The sequence below is a fragment of the Cydia pomonella genome, chromosome 5, assembly GCF_033807575.1.
Source record: "Cydia pomonella isolate Wapato2018A chromosome 5, ilCydPomo1, whole genome shotgun sequence".
Lineage (NCBI taxonomy): Eukaryota > Metazoa > Arthropoda > Insecta > Lepidoptera > Tortricidae > Cydia > Cydia pomonella.
In genome coordinates this window covers 11,967,377-11,993,506 of record NC_084707.1, presented here as the reverse complement: position 1 = coordinate 11,993,506, position 26,130 = coordinate 11,967,377, and the positions used below count along the sequence as shown (strand labels likewise).

Below are 26,130 nucleotides of genomic sequence, written 5' to 3'. Positions count from 1 at the left end.
AAAGTTGTGGTTTGGAATACTTGTATAAAAATGAAGAAGACCGGTGAAAGCACATGGTGCCCTTCTATAGTCTGTATCTTTAGGTATTTAAATAAAAGTAAACAAACAATTTGTACATTTTCGGGTAGTTATAACATTTATTGGTTAACCAACCAAATACAAAACCGCTTGGGTCTGTCACTGAACGACCTGATTCTAACCTACATTATTTGATTATGTAATGTTTTCATCTACCCTCAACTATTTTAAGGAGCCATTTGAGGATACATTTTGTTTACTTTTATTTAAATATCTCTTTAGCTATTATTTGTATCTTTATATAGAGTATAGGTTCATACGACAAATGCCTTCTACGTTGATACTTACTTCACAGCAGCACGCCTCTTGCCCGATATATGAATTTCTTGCTTTTCCTCAATTGCTTTTATTTTGGCCTGCGCTGTGAGCGTTTGTACCCTGTGCATCATCGCATGCTGGTTCTTATATATGCAGAGGTATTTATTATTGCATATATCACACAGGCTTCGATACATGTCTATTTCCTGCAATCCAATTTTATTGTTTACATATTATTTATTATTATATATTCTATTATTTAATATAAAGGTTTTTAAAAGGTCAAATTATTTGATACTATTAGTCAAAATATGTTTCTATGTATAATAAAGCTCAAAAAATACCTATAGTTATATAGATAGATACTTTTAAAAACGGATGTACTTATTAACAAATGAAGGAAAGAAATGCACTAAAGTACCTCCTCCGTTTTTTTACACATTATGATGTGCGCATAAAAGCCAGCAAAAGACGCTCGGGTGGTTCCGCATTCATTACATTTTAAATTACCCTTTATTTGTTTATATTCTTTTAAAAATCTCTCTACAGCGTAAACGTTTTTGATGTCCTGAAACCGGAAAATAACAAATTATAATAAAAATTAAGGTTTCCTTCATCATTCATATAAGGTATACTAAGGAGCAATATAAACTGTATAGAATACTATACAGTTAACAATAGGGAAGAGGATATGGGAGTGGTCATTTCTCCATACAAACGTACTCCACTTTTTCCTCCGTGGTTTATCAACACAGATTAATATTATCAACAATATCTGTGTCGGATACTGTTTTGTTATTTTTAAATATTTTTGTTTTTTTAAGCGCTAGTGCACTTCATACTTCGCAAAAACAGCCAAATCGATTAAGCCGCAAAAAAAACTGATATCAATTAGCCCATAAAACAAACCAGGCCGACACACACAATTTCATTACCGTTTAGATTTTAAAATTTCGTTACGACTGGTTAACAATTTGTTTTGGAGTTGAAACAGTCGAGTACGAAACCTAGACTTTTGAAATTTTTGAATACAGGATTTTTCGCCTACGCCGCACTAATTTTAGTAGCCGCCCTCGTGAGCGCGACGGATATATAAACCTAAAATTGTCAGGGGCTCGACTCCCATATCCGTGTACGTATTTTTAAGGAGTGGTTCAGAAAAAAAGTAGCAGCACATTATGTGGATTTTTCATTTTATTTAGTTACAATTGTTAAATAGCGCATTATTGTATTAATCCTTACATACTATTATATACAATTAAATACAATAGTAGTTAAAATAAAAGGGCGAATTGAAGTGTTCACCTTTTATATTACATGTCTCCTAAGACTTTTTGAACAGCGTCTTCTGAGAGAATTTATGAGGTGTTTCTCATAAACACAGTTTTTTCTTTAAGTTTGATAAGCTACTTAATACATTATTAAATTTTTTGTTTTGACTTCACTTTGAGGTAGTTACATGGAATTTCCATTTTTGTGTATTTGCGATTTTTACAGAAATTTGTCTCCCATAGAAAAACCTCTGTCAAGGTTAGATTGGAGAGACTTCCTGACTACCGAAGATGAACTTCAGTTTATTGGTATAAATTACTCGTAAGATGATATTCCTAAAAGCATACACAACTAGTTGTGAAAATGATTTTATTGTTATTATATAGTATTTTATCTGCAGATTACTGAAAAAAATAAACTACTCCATCATTAGTAAAACATTTAACAAGATACTAGATTTAAAGACACTTTTTTACTGAACCACTTTACCACACCACCACCACCACCTTAGGATCTTTCCTTAAGTACGTAAGCCAACTAGAAATCTAATTAAAGTCTTACAATAGGAGTTTCGCCAACTATCCAGGTTACATTGTAATGATTTTCTATAGCGTGAGTTTTCCAATCTTGCGACTTTATCACTTGGTTACACATAGCGCACTGATGTTCATCTGGAAACCCAAAATTAACAAATTATACACTTGTAAACACAAAACTAAATTCATGACTGTATGTATAAATCTAGCAATTAGCTCATTTTACCTAAACGAGTATCTAATTGTATATTATACTTAGCTAGGTCATAAGTTCTGTCACAAAGGTAATAAAATGTAATACAAACCTTTTAATTAAACAGGTTTGCCATGATTTGAAAACTTGTTTTATACAAACGTAATATAATTAGTTTCAAACTTAGATGGCGTCTTTATTTACTACTTGTTTACTTTGGGATTGTCGTTAGACGCAAATACGCGGCTGGATTGTGAAAAATTATACTTTACAAAAGGGAGTAAAATCAATGTCACATTAATAAAATACGTATGAGCCTACTTTTTAGGGTTCCGTAGCCAAATGGCAAAAAACAGAACCCTTATAGATTCGTCATGTCCGTCTGTCTGTCCGATTATGTCACCGCCACTTTTTTAGTTCGTTATTTTATCACCAGGCCCCTGTTTCACCACGGCGACAGGTGTGACAAATGTCACAAAATATTACATATGTAGTATTATCGGTTTTACCACGGTGACAGGTGCGACAATTGTAGAAAACAATTGTAACGACTAAACATAGGGAAACATGTATCAAATTTGTTTTTTTTTTTTGATACGCTTAAAAACTTCAATGGGTATTAAAGATCCATCAACGACTCCACCAATTCTTGGAATATTTGCAATTTCTCTAAATAAATGCGGGATAGCGTTGGAATTCTCCGGCTATCGTACTTCTCTCCCAAACATTTCATTGAAAATTGCAATCGCAACTCTTTTTATACACCGATGAATGGTAGCCTTTGATACTCCATGATTATCTCCGCTAACGTGATATTGAGAACCCGACCCCATCCAATGCAGCACTGTACAAAGAATTTGTTGGCAAGGCTTTAAAGCTTTGTTTTTTGTCGCTGGATGTTCAATATGTGCACCGATTCTATTTAATAAATATTCTACACTGATTTTACTAACACGAAATTTTTCCTTAAATGAAAAATCCGTGAGATAAAAGAAAAATTTATTCTTTCTTTAAATCTTCTTCTATATGCGAAATCATCAAGATCACTGTTACTATCACTAGCGTCACTACTACTCGCATGGAGAGCCATTTTGAACTACGCGTATGTCAACCACGACATACTACAATTGTCACGCAACTCGACACAGCTTCAACCACATGTCAAGATTCACCGATAATTCTACAAATATGTCGAGTAGAAAAAGTAATTCTTGTTTCACAACATAATTGTAATACATACAATTGTAGCAAAATGCCTGTCATGTTTGTAAGCATTTCTATAGAAAATATTTTATAAAATTGTAATATGTCACCTGTCGCTTGACAATTGTCGCTCGACATATGTCACTGACAATTGTAGCCGTGGTGAAATAGGGGCCAGCATTCAGTTCTGCGACAAGTCTTTAATTCAGCTTACCCTTCAAACTTAGGGTACTTTTCAGTGAGATGCGAATTGTTGACTGCCATCTGACGAGTAGGTTTGGTTAAACACGTTCAGTTGCAAATTTTGGCAACCCAATACACATGAATTATATATTCTAGGAAAAATAAAACACCCGGTTTTTATTTTATGTAAGATTAAATATGTAAAAAAGAAAAATAAATAAATAGGGATCAAAATCACCTTGAACAAGTCGCGTATTTATTGCATATTTTTTTATGTCATTTTTCCGAATATTACATAGAATTATGCAAAACTGTTATCAAATTACGTTAAAAAATTATTATTGCATGTAATTCAGCATTAAATAAACTTTCAACCCATTACATGAATAATAAGGAATGTATAAAGAAATGAATGTATGTGAATGTATGTAGGAATGTTGGTATTAACTAAATTGTAATTTTGACATGTAATGTATGTGTACATTATTAATAATAAATATGAATATGAATATATGAATATGTACCTATAGCTTTTTTATCAGTCAATATCTTTGTGTCAGAACTTATGACCTAAGTATATTAAAGTTTAAAGTATAGTTGGAAGTATGTTACCTTTATTCGAAGGCCCGATTCCTTCAGCAACTGACGTGTCAATAACATTACAATCTTTGATGTGTGTCAAATAAGTCTTCACATATTTTCTCACTAAGCCACACTTGTTACAGGTTAAGCCATCCATTCTTTTGCAGATTACGTACAAATACTGGTTCACGTCTTCAAAACTATCCAAGTTCTGAAAGATACAAGATATGATGAAAATATGAATGTTTACTTTTAAGCTGGATATATTATAGGATCCGACGCCACCTGTGACCGCCAACTGTACTTAGTGTACATAACCCAAATGTAGATCATTCAAATATGTATACAACACAGTCCTTTTGCATATTCAAGTCATCTTAATGTCAACAATTTACATATTCACTGCCAGGGACCTTCGGCGAGGTCTCTGTTCGTAGGCGCTTTTCGTTACAAAGCGGAAAATACGTGTTATCGGATAATGTGTATACCCGGATTGTGACAAGACCAATTTAAATATTGCAAAAAACTTTTTACATTTGTAAAGTTATTAAAATTCTTTACCGACATCTAATAAAAACTCACCCAAGGCCTTTCTCCTTTTCTCCATGCTAAGTAGTTGTGTTCTTTCTGCGTATGGTGTATCCATTTGCCGGCCTCCACTTCCTTTTCACAAACGCCGCAGGTTCCGCCGCTTGCGAAGTCTACGTCATCGAAATCAACAACGGATGCTGGGACTCTTTCCCTTATACCACCAATCTAGAAGTGTTTATTTTATTCATTAAAATTTGCTTGCCAATTGTCATACAGAAAAACTCAGTCCAAACTAAGGTTTCAATTAATGTTTTTACACTAAAATAAATAAATATCATAGGACAATTTTTCACAAATCGGCCTAGTCCCAAAGTACTAGACTACTATTTACAATATACCTAGACCTAGGTATGTAATTGAAAAATGCTTAAATATATATAAAACATCACAAAAAGATAGATCACATATCCTACGGAGATAGGAAGACTCCAGGAAAATTGATACCAGACTTGATAGATGAATAGTATTGTAACTAATGTACTTATACTGACTTTGCAGGCCTTTATGTGTTGCAAAAAGGATTTCACGTATTTCAGATTTATTCCGCAGTATTTGCAGCTCAAACTCCCAAATTCTTTAGTGAAATTTGTCAAATGTTGATGAACCTCTTTATCGTCCTCAAAATTCTATAATAATAAAAAAGATATTAACGTTATATATAAATTTTTGATGCTTATTAGAACACACACATACGCCAACAAACTGTTCTGCAGTTTGGCGAAATTTCAAAGCTGTAAATTTGTTTATTGTGTATATTACAAAAAAAAAACATTAATTACTTTTTATAGTAACTTACCACAGGAGCATCGCCTTCCTTCCAAGCGAGGTAATCATGCTTTTCAGACAAATGCTGTGACCAGAGTAAACTTATAACAACTTCGTCACAAACTCCACATTTGAAAGTATCCGCTTTTTCAATTTTAGACACTTCAGTCTTATTTTCGTTCTTGTCCTCCTGTCAAATAATTAATTTGTAAATTAAATGCGTAAATAACATCTTGTGAATCAAGTCGGGCCAACCGACAGTCACTATATAATTCAAAGACTACTCTACTTTACTTCAAAACTATTACCTAAATATAAAATATAATGCGGTAGGCATGTCGGACAGAATACGGTAGACTGGCTACAATGATTACCTATATATTTTTTGTTCTCTGTAAACACAGGATCCCAACCTCCAAGCTGCCCTAGATTCTAAAGAAATTATTATATTATTATTTATTTTAAGTTTCACAAACCTCTACGCCCTCGCAAATCTTCAGATGACGTAAGTATGACTTAACAGATTTGCACGGCAGATCACATTTCTGACAGGTCAAAGTTCCGATTTCAATAATAATATTACGCATATGCACTCGTACTTCCTCTTCATCATTTATATTCTGAAAATTATTAAAATTATAAATATATAACTAAAATATTTTTATGTAGTAGCAAATCAATTTTGTCATTAGCAGTAGAATGTAAAAACTATAGATCGTGTCATTCACGAAGACGGGCGCCTTGACTCGTAATGACATGTTTTAAGAAGATTAGATTTGACAAATCAGCCCGTCATCGTGGATGACACGAACTATATATACCGGCAGGTGACAAGCAGAACTCACTAATAATTACTAAAAACAATTAAACATAAATCAACCTTATTTTAGTAGTATTATGGTTCATTATGGCTATGAACTTGTGGTGGTAATTAGTGAGTTTTACTTCTCACCTGACGGTTATATCCCATTTTTGGGGTAATATTACAAGTGTAGGAAAAACACAGCATGATACTCTCTACTTACGCTCCAGTGACAACTAACTCTTACCAAACTATAGTAAGATAGTTATACCTGAGTAACCTAATGAAAACATGGATCATAAAACACGGAGACAGTAAACAAGAGCAAAGATTTGCATATTCATTACTCACTAAAGGAGGTTCGCCGTCTTTCCAAGCCAGATATCCGTGACTGGCGGCTATATGTTGCGTCCAGTCCTCGTTCGCCGAGTACTGCCCGCACACCCCACACTTCACCAGCGCGGAGTCTGCTGGTGTTGTTAGCGCCTGCACTTGTCTCTCTACCACTAGATCCAGAGAGCTGTCTTTCAAATCCTGGTAAAGCAATAAAATAGTGTCAAACATTGCGTTATTCTTTGCACAGTCGGTTCTAACGAGTCTAAACTCATTGCATAGTTCCGGCTCTGTCATAGTAAACCTCTAGAACAGGCCTGTAGGAATTATTATACATGGTGTTTTTTTTAAACTCCGTTAACTTCGGGGTATGGCTAAATACATTTAAGGAAACTGAATGGCATAGTTTTTTTTTTTTTCAGTAAAAGTCATTAATAGCGTTGTTGTAACTCGGACATTATATTTAAATCCACCTAACAATCGAAAACTATGACAGCGAGGCATTTCGAATATCGATCGTCCGAGATAGTACTTGCGTTTAGTAGCAAATGTGTAAATTGATAAACACTAATAAATATGTAAACCTAAGGCAAGTGTACATACTCGTAGGGGCCTTATCAGATAAAAATAAATTATCGATATCTCCAAAATGGAGTTAATTAGAATACCGGTTTCTTTGAGAAAGTGACTTAATTTAAACTCAGGAAGCATCTTAGAAATTAACGGACTTAAAAAAACAGCGTATTAGTAACACTTAAGCACGTGCACATATGTATAAATATGCACATATTATATTTATATCTTATGACATGGATAAGTTATAGGTTCTGTCATACTTCTTTGCTTCTAAACGGTTCTCACTGCACCCACCTTGAAATTTTTCTATTTGGTAGAGAATGCCATCCACCATTTATAGCTTTTTTTTATATGCAAAAAAGTTTAAAATAAAATAACTTTAGAATAACTTAAGATTTTAACTTAGAAAGACAGAAGCCAGGTCAAATAGAACAACCAGTTCAGATAAAATAAAAACCTTAGGTCTACTTCAAATTACGTTGTACCAAAAATATGTCAGACTTACACTACTACTTATTCCTTCGCATGACTTAACGTGTCTCGTGTATTTGTTTACAGTTTTTATATTTTTGCAGCATTTCGCACACGTAAGGCTGCCGATCTTCTTTTTGATGCGTATCAAGTGTTTACGAACGCTCTCCTCATCGGCCACATCCTGACAATCGAAACAAATTCAAAAATTTATTCAATTCTTTAATATAAACTTTAAACGAATACTAATTAATAAAAGGCCGATTGGAACGTGCACTGACATCAAAATGATATTTGATGAATCATGTTATTTAGTTATTGTGCGTCTCGCCCGCGCCGATACAGGCACGGACCAGGCAAGACCTCATTAGCAGAGAAAGTACTTTGACCTCATTTTGCAAACTATCCAGGACCATAATCAACAGTCTAAAAACGTTCAACAACACATTAAAAAAAACACATCTACACCACCCATCTTCACATCTTAACATTCATTACCACCATCACCTTTCATAACAACACAACATCACCCCAGTGTCACATCATTCATTAGAGATATAAAACATCCCACATGACCTTACGGATCCAGCCGCCCGTAAACTTCGCGGGGACTGGACCCAAAATTATAACGCATAATAATAAAAAAAACAGGCACGGACAAGTACGGTTGAGGCAATTGATTCATTACCAGTTTACGGTTCACTTTACATTGGACAGCTCTTAATATAAGTATGTACAACCAAATTTACTTGAACCGCAAGTTGCTAAATAATTTTTTTTTTTCGACCGAAACAAAATGCACATTAACTGAATGACATCAGTTAGATGTCATTCTGATATCAATGTATGTTCGAATTAGCCTGTAAAAGGCGCCACAACGCATTGATGATCCACACTGTCATGTCGACACACGCCGCGTTATTGGCCACGTATGCTAGAGGTCGTTTCACGAAAGCTGGCACCAATGGAACGAAACTTTTATTTATTTAAGCGTATGGCGTAACAGTGTAGGCAATATATTATAGTAATAGCAGGCCACGCAGCCAATCGATCGCGTCCGGTGTCAAATTGGTATAGAGGTCCTCCGGGCTGCCTTGGAAACGTCATTCACTTTCATTGTATGAGAGACACATGTATCGGTACACATACAGTCAGAGCCACCATTTTATGGGTTAATGTCATACACACAAATATTTTCATTCCCTCATTCATTCCATTCGTACCAGCTTTCATGAAACGACATGTACGTAGTATACGTACACGGACTACAAAGGGCAGCACCTCTTATAAGGGTCAGTTTTTTTTTTCAAATTCTAACTAGAGTCTAAAGCCAAAGCGTACAATGCGGATATCCCGGTCAACCCCGCCGCAATAGAGTATTTTATTGATATTCAATTGCCTTAAATAGACGAGCTCATTACTGTCTATAAAAACAACATACCAAAGTCTCCTCTCCACATTTCCAAGCCAGATAATTATGAAGAAAGCCTATATGATTATTCCACTCTGTTTCTTGAACACCCTGTGAGCAAACACCGCATTTTACTAGAGACTCTTGTAGTTTGTGATTGCTTGTAGAACTGTTAGCGAAGTCGACCAAGTCCACACCAGACTTCTCGGTTGAAGTGTTGGAAATAGTCGTATTCTGTGATTCCTGTAAAAGTTGAGTAATTTGAGCATATAGCAGTTATTTCTATATATTTAGGAATTATTATATGTTATTTTATTTGACTTTAATGATAATTTCACAGAGTATTTCATGAATATAGTTCGTGTCTTAGCTTGGTCAAATCAAAGAGAATTTGAAATAGAAGTGGATTGTCAAAGAAAACTTTGTAGCCACGTAGATTTACTGTCATCTTTCGACACATGATTAAAACTTTTAGAACGCCATTTGACTTTGATCCTTATTCTTTCAGTGATATGTGTTAAATTTGTTAAATAATGAAAAGTGGCGCCATCTAATAGATCAAAGGCTTAAGGTATGGTGACATCGTTTCGAACGATGGCGCCTTAACCTTTAGGTTGTACCCGGTAGGATAGCGCCACTTTTTGATATTTAACTAAATTATCACATATCAGTGAAAGAATATACGTCATAAATGGTACAGAACCCTTCATGGGCGAGTCCGACTCGCACTTGGCCGCTTTTTTATATTTTATATCGATGGACATTTTCGTTTTAAAAATATATATTTTATATTATTTATTACATTGGAAAAAAAAGCGCTGGTGGCCTAGCAGTAAGACCGTGCGACTTGCAATCTGGAGGTCACGGGTTCAAGCCCCGGCTGGTACTTTTTCGGACTTATGTACGGAATATCATTTGATATTTACCACTCGCTTTTCGGTGAAGGAAAACATCCCTACAAGGCCTAGTTTACCCTCTGGGTTGGAAGGTCAGAGACAGTCGCTTTCGTAAAAACTAGTGCCTACGCCAAATCTTGGGATAAGTTGTCACGCGGACCCCAGGCTCCCATGAGCTGTGGCAAAATGCCGAGACAACGCGAGAAAGAAGATTACATTGGAAAAAACGCTCTAAATTTTAGCTAAGGCGCTACCAATCTTAAAATACTGTTTAGTACTCACATCAATTTCACTGCAGTTTTTGAAATGAGTCAAATAAGCTTTGACGTATTTTCTGGTGAGTCCGCATTTTGAGCACGTGAGCCCGCCACATGTGTTCGTGATTGCATACAAGTGATCTTTTACGGCGGTTTCATCTTGCACATCCTGAAATGTCATAATTGACGTGATAAAAATACGGACCATGGGTCTGGTCGATTTGATCGCCAACGAACATGATGTTAATCGAGAGCAAAACAAAAGTGTGCTTACACTAAATCTAAACCATTGAATAAATTGTTCTTAAATATTTGGGAATTATTGTCGAATTATTACGGATCCCACCATCATGCAGTTCTGAGGAGAATGGGGCCTTTCAAACCATATATTTTATAAGGTCTTGATGTTCGCAATGATTCCTAATTCATATTTTCTATTTGCAACATTTATACAAGTTGTAAAAAAAAAATAGTGAGGATCCCGGTATAATCAATATCGTGTTTTGATTAGGAAAAAGTAGAAAAAAAAAATCAGTAGCAAAAGAATCGTCCTTTGTATGGTGCGTTGGCCGATTTGAACGACCTGCCCCATAGAAAAAAAAATCGCGTAAAATTTTTCTTTTTTCTCTTTTTTCCTAATCTGAACATGATACTGAAAATAACCTTAAACGGATTCCCACTATTTTTGTTACATTCTGTATATGTCTCTATTTAGCGCTTTGGTTGACTGGTAGAGAATATCATTAACCATTAAGTCTGTCATTTGTATGTTTATATATTTTGTAACCAAGTTGTTCAACAATGTTTACATAAATAAATAAAACACTTTGTAATTAAGTTAAAAAGGAGTTATAACATTCAACATTACAATTAACATGGCTTAACATACCAAAGCTGTATCTCCAACTTTCCATGCTAAGTAATCGTGTTGTGAGGCTATGTGGCTAATCCAGTCTTTTTCTTGCATAGATTCTTCACACACCGCGCATTTCACCAAGTCATTCGCATTTGCTATTTTAGATGAGATTTTTGTATCACTTGGCTTTTCAGCTAACTTCACTTCATGGAATGAAACGTTATATGTACTGTCATTTTGTGACTCCTGTAATTTAAATATAGGTATATAATTAGATTACATTACTCAAAATAATACATTTCTGAAATAACATCAACTTCGTAACAACGTCACTGCTGTCGGGTTTTGGTCAACACTAAGAAGTGAAAATATGGAGTATAGCTTAAGTCCAGCTATTTCTGTACAACTTGAGAGCTAAGCCTCTAGCGGAGCGTTCGGCGGGGCGGGGACAGTACACTGTGCAGCGTGCAATCTGGTTGCTCGCATACTTTTGGACTTGAGCAACCGCTTATTGAGCGTTCACTGAGTTTGCACACTTTCGCATTCTATTAACCGAGCGATAGAATTGGAGGTAATTTCTTCCTAGACATGTTATTTATTCCTAGGACTTGACGTATTTGTGCTTAAACAGTGGGGTTTGGTATATATACTAAGGTGTTAAGGTTGTTGAAAATAAAAGTTCAGACACGGTAACAATAATTAATCTATATTAACACTACGTGAAAACTAAACTAACATTAATTACAATAATAAGTAAGGAGCAATCAAGCTCCACCCATAAATAATAGGTACCAAAAGAACACGTAGGGACGGATACGCTATCAAGCTCAACTTGTGATATAGGGTACAAGACAACTTGTCGAGTTGACGTCTGATTATGAACCGATTCCTAATTCCCGCGATCCCGAAGACCGTAACTTTGGTGGTACGCATCAGGTTCATCGGAATAGCGGTACAGAACCTACAAAGGTTTCGCATATGCCAATCCTAAAAGCGTTTCCCACGCTGGCTACAAGCGAGTTTATTGTCTTAGTTAACAATATTCGGACACAAACAATAAAAGAGATTTAAACAATACGTAAGTACCGACAAAAGAAAGGATATTGATTATACGATGCTTTTACAAGCTCATACAGTCAAGTTCATAAATATGTATATGTCACCGTAAAATTGTAAATACTCGTCAGTTTATAATCTCGCTAGTTACATTATAAACTGACGGTAGTTAGATTTCAAACTAACCTAACCTAACCTACGTTAGATTATAAACTAATGGGTGTACAATCTTACGGTGTCATATACATTTCTTCACCTTAATCCATTGCAATAAGGTGAAAAAATGTATACATATTAATGAACTCGACTGTACCTATAACGATCATAATAAACAGTTACATGCTATTATATAAATGCACATTGCGTATAACGGGATAAGCTAAAATTAATATTAATTTATTTAATATCATTTAAGCTTGGGCGAATGTAGGACGCAGTCCCTACAGTGCTAACATAAAGACGTCATATTCAGACACTTGTCAAAAAGAAGTTCAAAACCTCTTCTTACATTAATTTGTGAAAATAAAAGATTGACATATATTTAACTTACGTTAAGTCCATTGCAGCTCTTAATATGACTCAAGTAGGCTTTAACATATTTTCTGGTTAGTCCACATTTGGAGCAGGTGAGGCCGCCACATGCCTTCGTGATCTCGTACAAGTGATTTCGAACTGCCACCTCATCATTTACATCCTGAAATGGTATTTTTAGAAATATTAGATAATATTTGACCCTTATTTCCGAAGCATTAACTGAGGGTGTAATAAACGGAATAATAAGAGAGATTTATATCGTCATCCTGTGAGCACCGTCAATATCTACCAATACAAATGCAAATTTGATATGTCAAAACCAGAATCAAATTATAATGGTATTGGAGACTTTTTAGAAGCTTCTGGGCGACTAGAGGTTAAAGGTGATTAAAGCAAGAAATATTACTTTGCTAATCCGCGAGAAAATAACGTGTTAGTCAATCAGTGCTAACCCGTTATACTTACTTGCGTATTTTTACATGCAATTAGTGTTCCCACCCTCCCACCGCAAAAATAAATACGCAAATAAATATAACAACCCACCACCAAAAATACAAAACTCGACACGTGTTTCGCCTCTCTACGAGGCATCCTCAGGAGATGCTGGAGATGTTGACGGTCTGACACCCGACAACTGAAATTAATTGCATGTAAAAATACGCAAGTAAGTATAACGGGTTAGCACTGATTGACTAATACGTTATTTTCTCGCGGATTAGCAAAGTAATGTTTCTTGCTTTAATTAGCATGGATTTCCGCAGAGTAACGCCTGATTCTATTAATTATTGGTTAAAGGTGAGCTTGGTTCAGAACAGTTCCGCAAGAAGGAGAAATATAACTTGATATACACACGTTTTAATTAATTTGCCTCCATAGCAAGTAAAAACAATCTAGCTAGTATTTTGGCTTAGTTTTGCAATTATCGTTTCTGTAAAGTAAACATATCGGACGATCGTTTCGTTTCGAGTACCTACAGTAGTAGAGTACAACCAACCAAACAAATTACTTACCAAAGGCGTATTTTCATGGTTCCATGCTAAATAGTTATGTCGTGAACCTATGTGATGATACCAGTCTTCCGTCTGTACTAATTCTTCGCACACCCCACATTTTATTGGACCAGTATTCGTATCCGCACCATTTTCATCAGCTTCTTCATTAATAGGACTATATTCCACTTTAAGCATTATCTCCGATGACACGTTGTATGTGGCATCGTTTTGGGAGTCCTAAAAAATAACTTCCTTCTCAACCAATTTTCCACTGTAACTGCGTCAAAATCATTTGACCGTCAACGGTATTTTCGCCGGATTTTCCGCTCGCTATAGCAGCTATATTGCATGTCTCATGGTCAGATAATTTTGAGTTACTTAGATAGCATCAGTATATGCCAGATTTCGACCTCTTATTTTTGTATATGTATTTTGTATAGCACGTTAACGTTACAACGCCATCTATTGAAACTCTTACTAGTTAAGCGGCATGCTATCTGCCTCTACAAAGGATAATAACTTTACACATCAAAAAAAGTGGATGAATATTTAAACACTGCAAGCATATATATAATAAGATATACAAAGAAAAAATAACTACTAACGAATATGTAATGTTGAATATGTTAATTTAAACTTTAAGTGAAGGAAGCAAAAAAGTTTTTAACCAGCTAATACTACACTACTGCATACAATAGTTCATCTTATACTAACGCTCAACCCAGTGCAGTTTCGAACATGACTCAAGTAAGCTTTGACATATTTTCTGGTGAGCCCACATTTAGCGCATGTCAGTCCGCCACACGCCTTCGTTACCTCATATAAGTGTGCTTTAACTGCAGCCTCATCCGTCACATCCTGATAAATATAATTTAACGTTATGTCTGAAGTAAATAAACAAAATTAAGGTGGATTAACTGTTTACAGTCGTTATTCTGTTCCATCAGCCAGGAGACAAAATTATGCCAGCTAGTTGCATCATAATATTGTAACCTATCCTATTGACCCACTAAGTAGTTATTGGCCTTGCAGTGTGAGCTCATTATTGGCCTTGTAACTTACAGAAAAATGGATGGTTTGGTGATTTTAATTTCCCAAAAAAATATTTTTAGCCAGTCAGGAAATAATGATACATAGATTAACAAGTAAAAGTTGATGTGCAAATTTACATGGCCAATAAATACATATAGGTATTCGGAATATTCACAATATTTTCCCTACATTGTTTAACTCCTTAAATGTGTTGGGTACACTATTTCAAATTCATCGTCTGAATCTTTACTAGCCCATGAATTATGGCGTAGCCACAACTTTTACATCGTTCGATGTTCTGTTCTCATAAACAAACAAAAATAAGCTTACCAAAGGTAACTCTCCACATTTCCAAGCAAGATAGTCATGTCGAGTGGCTCTATGTTCGTTCCATTCTGAGTCCTGCATAGATTCCTCACACACGCCACATATAACTAGGCCGTCTCGTTCGTCGGCAGGCGGCTCTTTAATTTTGACATTAGATTCTACTTGTTCTTCGCTAGACCTCAGTTCAGATGAACACTCGGCCTGTAACATAAGTTTCTCATAAAAATAACGAAATAATATATGTATGTTTCTCGTAAACTTAAGTTATAGAGTTATTTATTGTTTATTACACCTACAGTTAAAATAAAGATACCTGAATTTATTTATTGAAGATTATTCTGATTGTGATTCTGACTCTGACTGACTTCAATATCTTAATAGAACGTATAAGTTAATAGGTCGAGTGTTATAGTAGGAAAACTCGCGAGCCACGCCATCTATTGATGTTACTGAAAGTTTTTCTATAACACCTGTCACTTTCTGTGATCGCGTGTTATAGATCTTGCCGTAGAATCCCTGGTAAAATAAAAAAAATGTTACACCTATTATAAGAAGGTACTAACTTTTGATCCTGAGCATCTTCTCACGTGGCTCAAGTAAGCTTTTACATATTTTATAGTGAGTCCGCATTTACCGCACGTGAGTCCACAACCCGTCTTCGTGATCTCGTTCAAGTGTTCACGAACCGCAACCTCATCGTGGATATCCTGGAAATATTAAAGAGGGGCCTATACGTATATATTTAACTCTCAAAAACAACAGACAGACAGTTTTAACAGAGTTTACTAATATTTTCTGTATTAAACGAACAGTAGGTACCTACTATGATTACATTTTATCAGTTTTGTCTCAATTAAGTAGTACGGTATAGTGGATGTGCTACAACGGAAAAACAGCTACTTTGCCACATACATATCACCTTCGACGATTTTTGGTACTACCTGTGTACCAAAAATCGTCGATGTAGATATGTATGCGGTCTTTTCCGTTGTAGCACAGCTAGGGATTGCAAATATTCGAAACCTTCAGGAATTCGAATATTCTACTTTTTCTGACGAGATATTCGAATATTCGAATAAAATTCGAATATTTTAAAGAAATAAGAAAATGACCGGGAATCGGTTTTTTTTAATCGTTTTATTCAAAAACTATTTTCAAATATTGCAAAAACTAATGATATTTTGCAGAAATCTACTTAATTGACTAGTTTTATCATCCTACTGTGATGCCCACATTTATAAAACGAGTCGAAACGCAAAAAATGGACGTATTCAATATTTGTAGATAAAACTTTTAGTATAAATGCATCGTTGCGTGAATCAATACTACTATAACTACATATAAGCATCCAAACACGTAAGAGAAAAAAATGTAGTAGGGTATTATTTTTGCGATTTAAATTTAATATTTATTTTCAGTCACTCAGTTGCCTTTAAAAAGCCTTTCATTCAATTGTAGGTATTTTGTTCCGCTCTATTCCAGTGGTTGTGTGAGAGTAAACGGATAGTACACCGAGTGGCTTAGCATCGAAAAGAGTGTTAGGCAAGGATGTGTAGCGTCACCGTGGCTGTTCGTATCTACTCATGGATAATAGTTTGCATTGCATCATTTGAGAAATGATGAATGTGGGTTGAGAAGGAGTGAGTTACTTGTCAGATGTCTTCTTTAGATGACCTGGTATTGCTAGCATCATCGGGTGAAGAGTTGCAGCAGATGGTAACTAGAATGCATCGATCTTTTGAAAGGAAAATAATGAAATAAATGTAATCAAGACGAAAGTAATGGTATTTGGAAAGGGGGAAATATGACAAACTGTGATATTTTTTATTGGTCAAGAAAGAGTGGAACAAGTGAAATAGCTTGTGTACCTGGGAACTTTGTTTACTAGAGACGGTAAGCATGATAAAGACATTGAAAGGGAGTAAATGCTGGAAATTAATCGTGTCGTGTCGATGGGGCACTTAACGCTTTTATGAGCAGCCAGAAGGTGTCACAAAAAGCACGGTTGTCTGTGCATAGAGGGGTGTTGGTGCCCGCACTTATGTATGGTAGCGAAAGTTAGGTATAGCAGAAGGGGCATCAGAGCCACGTGGATGCAGTGGAAACAAGAGCGTTGAGAAGTGTGTGTGGTGTGAGATTACAAGATATAATACAGGAACAGTGTGATAGAGGAAAAGTGCTGACTGAATGAAGATGTAGTGACAAGAATTGAAAAAGGTATGTTGAGATACCATCTCAAATCATTCGAAACGTGGAAAGAATGAGTGGAAGAAGGCTAATAAAGAGTGTATAATAAATAAATAAATAATAATAATAAATAAATATTATAGGACATTATTACACAAATTTACTAAGTCCCACCGTAAGCTGAATAAGGCTTATGTTTAGGGTACTTAGACAACGATATATATAATATATAAATATTAATAAATACTTAAATACATAGAAAACACCCATGACTCAGGAACAAATATCCATGCTCATCACACGAACAAATGCCCTTACCAGGATTTGAACCCGGGACCATCAGCTTCGTAGGCAGGGTCAATACACACTAGGCCAAACCGGTCGTCAAAATACATAATGGAGCTGTAGAAGACGGAGCTGGAAGGGGTAGACCTCGGCAGACTTTCTCTGATCAAATCGGGGAAATCTTGAAGAAAGGCCTGGTCTAGACACCCTAAACAGTAGCAAGTGGAAATCCGTGGTCTCTGCCTACCCCTCCGGGAAATAGGCGTGATTGTATGTATTGTATGTGTCTATGTATATTGAATTTTCATTAGCTTTATTTGTTTTGGCAAGTTTTGATTCCTGATGGTCGGCTATTATAATATTGGAATATTAAAGGGAAAAAGTTGGCTGACTACTGGGTAGATTATTCGTCACCTGAAGGTGCATGGTTAAATTAGTCGGGCAGGTGCGTTTACGCTTGTAGTAATATGAATAAACAGAATGACCCTTTATCTTATAACTTACGAAACGTTGCTATGTACCCACAGTCCTACAAAAAGCATTAGCCGCACAATAAAAATAACAATTTTTGATTTTATTTTCGTTGGCATCAAGTTAGGTTTAGCTGTAATTTCACGAAGCCTATCGAGAAGAATACAATGAAAATATTATTTCCTTCGCATTTGGATACCTACCGTTTCGTACATAAGTTCCGAAAAAATCATTGGTATGAGCTGGGGTTTGAACCCGCGACCTCCGGATTGCAAGTCGCACGCTCTTACCACTACCAGTGCTTTTTTTCAAAAAACGAACTGCTACCATAAAAGTGGGTTAAGTTAGGTTAGAACTGCAACCCTCGCAAAAATAAGTTAATAAGTTCGGGTTATTCCCAGCTGTTACCGCCAACTTGTTACCACTGGTAACCACTGTGGTTACCACTGGCATCTACTGGGATTATTTTCCCAAACAAAAAATCCCAGTAGTTACCAATGGTAAAAGGTGGGAAAAATCCCAGTTGTTACCAATGGTAACATCTTGGTGGTAACAGCAGGGAATAATTCGTAAGTTCACGCCCTTGAAATTTCAAAGAAGAATTATTTCTAATAATTTATAGAACACAAGGTCACATCTGTAATAATTATGGCACTGCATTATGGGCATTATGGTATGGATAAATTTAAGGCCTCGATAAATAATGATAATAATCATTATTATCTTATACCTTTAAACGAGCAATTCTTGTATATATCTTATACCTTATTTGTATATGGGGGTTTTTGGGGGTAAACAATCGATCTAGATTAGTCTTATGTTTGGGAAAACGCGTGTTTTCGAGTTTTCATGCGTTTTTCTTTCGACGCAGAATATGGTCGCTAATTTCGTGTTGCCGGCCACTGTCCGTCTGGTCCAGCGGGTTAAGACGCGGACTGCTAAACGAGTGTTACGGGTTCGAATCTCGCCCGGTGATTAACTTTTGTTTTAAGTTATATATATATATATATATATATATATATATTTATTGTTTTAGACAAGTTTAAATTAGTAAAAAAATGTAGTTAAGATTATCACCTATACATCACCATATTACAATAAATAGTTATAACCGAGCAAAGCTCGGTCGCCCAGGTACTTACCATTAAACAGTAATTTTTTGCCCACTTTAATTAAAATTTATAAATACCTAATGAAGCAACATTTTTGTAAAGAGATGAGCATTAACATACCAACGACGGTTCTCCTGATTTCCAAGCCAGATAATCATGTTTTGAAGAGATGTGCTGTATCCAATCGCCTTCAACACTTAGTTGGCAGACGCCACAAATGATAGGCTTATTTTCATTCTCTCTTGACAGTTGAGTCTTTCGTTGATGGTAAATTTTGACCTCATTTATCGAAGTTAATGGCGGATCAAAATGCTCAGCCGTAGTGTCATTTGCTGAGATGCATACCTCTGTATCATGTTCTCCAGTTGCAAAAAGTATCGAACTCCCACAAGATGGGTCTTTTAGAGGGCTGTTTTTAACAGACATGTTCTGAAACATGAAAAAGGGTTTTTATTTATTTAAACGGTCACAACATAAAAAAAATTACAGATAGCGGACTTGAGTTAAGTCTAATGGCATTTTCTTCCAGTCACTTGACTGGAAGAATATAACTTAACAGAGACATGTAAAATGGTGCAAGGAGAAAACTAAGAAAATAATCCTTTTTTGCGGAAATTTAACACAAGTCACTAGTAACATATCTATGTCTGAATCTAAATAAATGTTGTTTCATTATTATGCGTAGTTCAATGCGATTGGCTAATAGGCCTAATGGTCTCTGTATATCCAAAAAAATACCTGCACAGACTTCGTTGAAGTATGTTGCTCCTCAATATAAGCAGGTGTTTCTTTAGTTTGCGGTAACTGTTTAGATATTCCATGTTTTTTATTTTTCGCTGGTAGTTCGCAATTATCGGGATCGACAGCAGAACGTTTACGCTTCTGAAATATGGAAAAACTGAAATTATAATACGTACTGAATTTAGACTATATACATCAACTAAGAATGTAAATAGTTATACGAACCTGTCCAGTTTTTACAGAAAGTTCATCTGTATCATTTGATACCCCTTCGCAGTTTTGTAATATATTTACAGTTAGCATTGTATTTTCAAATATATGTTCCTCTTCAGCTTCCTGCTTTTCATTTTCCTTCAATAGAATTAAACAAACTATGTGAATAAATGTATTCCACGTGTATAAATAAAATCTAACACAAAATATGATAATCTGGAGTCTGGAGAGGTTTACAAAAGGTATTGCGAAAGTAGCAAAATTATATAACAAATTGTATCAACTCGTCGTAAAATGGAGGAATGTGAATGAAGAAAATTGAAGCGAATACTTACGTTTTTCCTTACCATCTCAATATATACACTTGATGTAACATTGTTTTTTGTTTCCTTTTTATTGATAGATTTAATTTCGTTCCAACACAATTTATAGGAGATTTCATTGCAAACATCAATAGGATAGTCTTTTATATCATCATCAATGGTTACAGGAGTAGCATCTTCACTATAAATACTAAATATGAGATCAGGAGTACAATTCATCCTTGCATTATTCCAGAAATGAATATGTTCATAGCTGTTTGCATCATCATACGACATTAATCGGCCAAAATCATGGCAAAGACATACTTCTATTTCATTACAAATATTAGTGGTACTATCAGGCAGGTCTATAGACTGGGTAGATGTGTTAGATCCTTTAAAAGTGGACAAAGGAATATTTTTCCAGACCTGTCTACCCCTACGTTCATACGTTTTAGTAGGCAGGTAATTTTGAATATTTTCGGTTATTCCTGAACCACCCGGTTTTTCAACACCTTGAATGGACGATTTCGAATAGGTTGTGTTTTTCTTATTACTCACTGCGTTGCCCCCAACCACTTTATTTCTTTCCATAAAATGATGTCTCTTTTTTAAGTCAGCAAATTCGCTTAAGTATTTAGCTATTTCTCTAATTTTGTCCTCATGAATAGCAGCTTTATTCATGTGGTGAAGTTCCAGTTTATTTATCTCTCGAGAACCGTTATCTTTACATTCATGAGGTGCATTCTCGCTATCTTTTTGTTCATTTCTGTTTTCAACAAGTTCGTTTTTTTCACAAACTTGCTTCTTATAATGCTTGAAATATACAATGGGACTTTTTGTAGATGTTTCTTGTAGATGTTTGTTTTCTTGAAGGGCATTATTTTTGTCCTGGTTGTGTTTACTTTTTAGTGAAGTTTCTATAGGATTGCTCGCTTTATTTTCGTCGGAGGTTTTCCGTGTTGATTTAGACCGCTGTTGACATTTACCTTCATTTTTAAGTAGATTGTTCGTAATTGATAGACGAAATGAAACCTGTCTATCATCCGTGAAAGAAATATTATTATCAGGATTTTTTAAATCGACCTCTCCATTTTGCAGTATACTCAGTAGTTCATCATTATTATTTTCTGATATGTTAGCAACTGTCCTACTCTCAAGTGACTCCTGGCAAGTGTCCCTAACATTAGGCGCACTTTCACCTTGTAAACAAGCTTTAATTAGAGAGTATTGACTTCCAGACGAAGTTGGAATTTCATTTACAGCTTCAATAATATGCAACGTTGCATTATGTTTATCAAGAAACATTTCAGATTTATCTTCATTTGATATGGCCTTAGTAAAAATACCTTCATTATTTTTATGATTTTCAAAGAAACTTGCGTTTACTTCAAAAGATTCTTTTACTGCATTATCACCATGCTCAGAACATGTATTTCTATGGGCACTATATTTTTCCCGCTCTATCAATAAATTACTTTCGACCACAAAATCAGTATGACACGGCACGACTATAGTATTATCAATTGTCACTTGGTCTTTTATAATCACTTCTTGTTTTTGTGTCATTGGTAATAGTTCAAGAGTTTGTCGAGGGTTTACCTCATTTTGAGTGGTCATTATGAACTCTGATTCAGTTGCGTGCAAAAAATCGCACTGAGAAATTTTGTTCATATTCTGTAACATAACAAAATCTTCCTTGGAAAAGACATCTTCTTTTTTTAAATTCTGCTCAAACATTTCACATGCATTAAAACCAGCCATTTCAGCTAGTTCAATATTTCCAATTTCATTTGGTATTAAATCCACAATTAAATCGTCTTGTGGAACGCTATTTTTATTGTGACTTTTTATCGTAGTATTTATCGGAACATGAATAAATGTATTTTCTTTTGGTGAATATATATTTTTTAATTTGTAAAATTGGGATGGATAAATTATTTCCTCTGAAATTATATTAATTTTGTTTTCATTGGATTTACTTAAATCATGTTTGACAGAACATCCAATATTACTGCTACTGCAATCCGAAGAATAGGCCTCATCAGCATGATCATCGATAAGTGTTTGCATTTCGAGATCATGCGTTTTTATATTGGCATTAAAAATCTGATCACACTGTTTATTCTCCTGAGTAGTTGAGGAATTTGGACTAAATTTTTGTACGTTAGACAAAGAAACATGTTCTCTATGTATGTCTTTGGACACTTTGTCAGCTTTTTCAATTATATGTTCATCAATTAAAAGTCCAGCACTAACTCCTGTGCTTTCTACTAAAACATTTCCAACTATCTCTATTTCTCCTTGGATAACGCTTGTATTGTTGGAAATAAAAGTTGGACTCAAAAAAACTGACTTTTTCATCAATTCTGCAGTTTCTATAATTGACGTTGATTTTATTTCTGAAGATGATTGGATGACAGAAGTGGGGACATGTGAATCGAAATCTTCTTTAAAGGATAATTTATTTTCACAGTGGACACTTTCTTTGAAACTTTCATTTAAATCTGCAAGTAATAATATAGAAATATTACTTTTAGGAAAGCATTTTCTTGAAAAATATCTAGTAGCCATTTACAAAAATACAAATTTAGCCGAATTTGTTTGCAAGGTAATATTACTAACGGTAATGGTAAAACTTGCCTGTAATTTGAGAGTTGGATATACTTCCTGTTGGTGATCCATAGTTTCCTAAATTAATGCCCAACTTTTCCAATAGATTTGGAGGCAAGACAAATACTTCTGGAGATTCCTTTTTAGTTTTGGTTTTTGAGCCTTTGCGCGTTGTGACCTTTGTTTTATTCATTTTTATTTTATTTTACCCAATAACAAATCATGGGCTAAACTTATACTGCAAACTGAAAACCATTATAAAATATTAAAAATAATAATGGGACACATGATGTACCTAACAAGGAATTATAGACTTGAATTTAACATTTAGTATTAGATAGTGATAGTAAGCAAGTAAATATTCTTTATTGTGCGCCATGCAGTTAGAATTACGCAGAACAAATTTGATTATGTTTATTTTTACTCTACGATCAATACTTTAGGAGCTAAGGCGTTTTTTCGTAATTGGTCATCATAACTAATTTTTTTTGTTTAGAATAAGCAAGCTTAGTCACCCGCTGACCAAATATAAAAAAACCAGCCAAGAGTATGTCGGGCCATGCTCAGTGTATGGTTTCATAGTTGCCCGTCCGTCAACATAGTCCCGAACTTCTGAACCGTGGGTCCAAAAAATATGTAAAAAATTGTGAAAGTAAAGCTTAGTAAAGACTTTCAGGGAAAACTATAGCGAGCCTGATCGGTTTAGCCATTGTTGAGTTTTTGCAAAAAGTCTATGTTACCAGTCCTTAACTACGGAAACGGAACCCTACACTGAGTCGATTCTTGGCCGATTTTTTTTATATTTGGTCAGCAGTTATGATGAACAATTACGAAAAAGCGACGTTATCTTAAATCGTCTATTTTTTTCTCTTTGTTAAGTTAAACACTCCTACAGCTCCTAAAGTATTGATCGTAGAGTAAAAATAGACATAACTTAAATTATAGGAAATTTTATGGTGAAACTTTTGTCCGAAGTAATTATAATGCTATTCGTTAAAATGTTCGAGATATGAGCAAATATCTGAAAAAAGGTACCTTCAACCCCCCCTTACACCCTCAGCACAATCCCCACCCTCGAGGACTTTTAGTATGTTTATCTGGAGACCACAAGGTATAAAGTATACCAATTTTCAAAACTACACGAATTATTTCCCCTGATTGTCCATACTGAGGTTAATTTACTTAAGTTAAAAAGAATTTTATAACTATATAAACCTAAATGTATATTAAAATTTAGTTTAAGATAAAAATAATTGTATGCCCGAAAAGTCTAAAACTGCTGATACTCATAAAAAAATGTACCTAGTCTTCTATATATTAATAATATTCTTGTACCTACACAGTTTACATAATAAATATTTCTGATTTCTGTAGGGGGATCCACCCTATTTTTTTTTCTTCTACTTTTCTTTTATTTTACGATTTTGTCGGCATTTTTATTAGGTTTTCGTAGTCAACTAAGAACTCTTATAGTTTCGCCATGTCCGTCTTTCTGTCTGTCCGTCCGCGACTTTTCTCCGTGATCGGTAATGCTAGAGAGCTAAAATTTATCAAGAATATATGTATAAATCAGTTACCCCAACAAATCGTAAAATAAAAACTAGATTTTTTTTTAGGGTGACCCCCCTACACTAAAAGTGAGGATGATTTTTTTTTTGCTTCAACCCTATAGTGTGGGGGTCGTTGGATAGGTAATTTAAAACATAAGCGGGTCTTCAATAACCATTTTGATAAAAGTAATATTTTCGGAAATAATCGCTCTGAAAGAAAAATGAATATGTTTCCCGCTCTACTTCCCCTAACTTCTGAATCGTGGGTCCAAAAAATATAATAAAAAACGTGCAAGTAAAGCTTAGTAAAGACTTTCGAGGAAACCTATAGCAAACCTGATCGGTTTAGCCGTTTTGAAGTATTTGCAAAGAATCTATGTTGACGAAAGGGTAACTGGAACATGCTCTTGGCCGGTTTTTTATATCTGGTCAGCAGGTGACTATGCTTATTCTAAAGAAAAAAATTGAGTTATGATGAACAATTACGAAAAAACGACGTTTTCTTAAATCGTCTATTTTTTGTCTCTTGTTAACTTATACACCGTGTTGTAGCTCCTAAAGTATTGATCGTAGAGTAAAAATAAAAATAACCAATGTCCGAAGGAATTATAATGCTATTTAATAAATTTAATAAATAAATAAATAAATAAAATATTTGTACAGATATTCAAAATATGAGCAAAAATCTGAAATAAGGTTCCTTCAAAATACTGTCAAAACCAGGGCCAATCGATTTCAATAAAGCCCCAACCCAAGGTATTTGGGAACACCTCTTTAGAAAATTATTACTCATTCTGTGTTAACCATTCCATAACAATTCAAACATGTGTAGTACATACAATGATGAAGAAAGATGTGTTTAATACATTAAAAATATAAAACATTTATTACTGATATAAAATAGGGAGTAATTGATGTTTTACTCCAAAAAATGAACTGACTAGTCCCAGTTTACTGTAATAAATAAAAACAAAAAAAATATTGGTATAAAGAATATTAGTTACTGTGAAAATAAATAGTATACCCACACCAGGATTTAAAAATAATAAAAAATCTGTGGTAAAATTAAATATAAATAAAGTTTACACATGAAATCTAATTAGATACCAATGTGATATTCAATTAGATTTTTAAACAAGGAAAATAGTAATATAGATGGATGGAGCCACTTTTTCTTGCCACTTATTGCCATGGCTATGTCTCCTTGGTCACTCTGTGAAACAGTGATTGTATATCAATTCATTTTACCGAACATGCCCTTTCGTGATACCTAATATAATGCCCCTTCCATAACGAGCCATCTAGCATGTCAGTGGGATTTGTTAAAAAAAATCCTAACAAACTATTCTATAGCTGTCCCCTGGCTGACAAAACAGAATAATGCCAAGAAATAGTTAGCATAACTAAATATACATGATGAAAAGTAAAAATAACTTTATCTATAAGTTCAAA

At 34.7% G+C, this 26,130-nt stretch overlaps 1 protein-coding gene across 1 annotated transcript in view; it reads right to left on the bottom strand.

Moving 5' to 3' along the window:
• Positions 1-26,130, bottom strand: part of LOC133517718 (uncharacterized) — a 39,963-nt gene that overhangs the window by 12,439 nt on the left and 1,394 nt on the right. Inside the window, exons 2-24 of the mRNA XM_061851097.1 lie at positions 23,159-23,373; positions 20,549-23,022; positions 20,226-20,351; positions 19,998-20,141; positions 19,380-19,688; positions 15,768-15,911; positions 15,208-15,405; positions 14,560-14,703; positions 13,864-14,082; positions 12,870-13,013; positions 11,297-11,509; positions 10,433-10,576; positions 9,285-9,497; positions 7,878-8,027; positions 6,815-6,997; positions 6,138-6,281; positions 5,693-5,851; positions 5,388-5,522; positions 4,888-5,061; positions 4,336-4,516; positions 2,170-2,279; positions 758-904; positions 367-542 (exon numbers count right to left, since the gene is read on the bottom strand). Coding sequence (XP_061707081.1) covers positions 367-542; positions 758-904; positions 2,170-2,279; positions 4,336-4,516; positions 4,888-5,061; positions 5,388-5,522; positions 5,693-5,851; positions 6,138-6,281; positions 6,815-6,997; positions 7,878-8,027; positions 9,285-9,497; positions 10,433-10,576; positions 11,297-11,509; positions 12,870-13,013; positions 13,864-14,082; positions 14,560-14,703; positions 15,208-15,405; positions 15,768-15,911; positions 19,380-19,688; positions 19,998-20,141; positions 20,226-20,351; positions 20,549-23,022; positions 23,159-23,321 — 6,194 coding nt within the window. The 5' untranslated portion in view covers positions 23,322-23,373. The remainder of the gene's footprint in view (positions 1-366; positions 543-757; positions 905-2,169; positions 2,280-4,335; positions 4,517-4,887; positions 5,062-5,387; positions 5,523-5,692; positions 5,852-6,137; positions 6,282-6,814; positions 6,998-7,877; positions 8,028-9,284; positions 9,498-10,432; positions 10,577-11,296; positions 11,510-12,869; positions 13,014-13,863; positions 14,083-14,559; positions 14,704-15,207; positions 15,406-15,767; positions 15,912-19,379; positions 19,689-19,997; positions 20,142-20,225; positions 20,352-20,548; positions 23,023-23,158; positions 23,374-26,130) is intronic.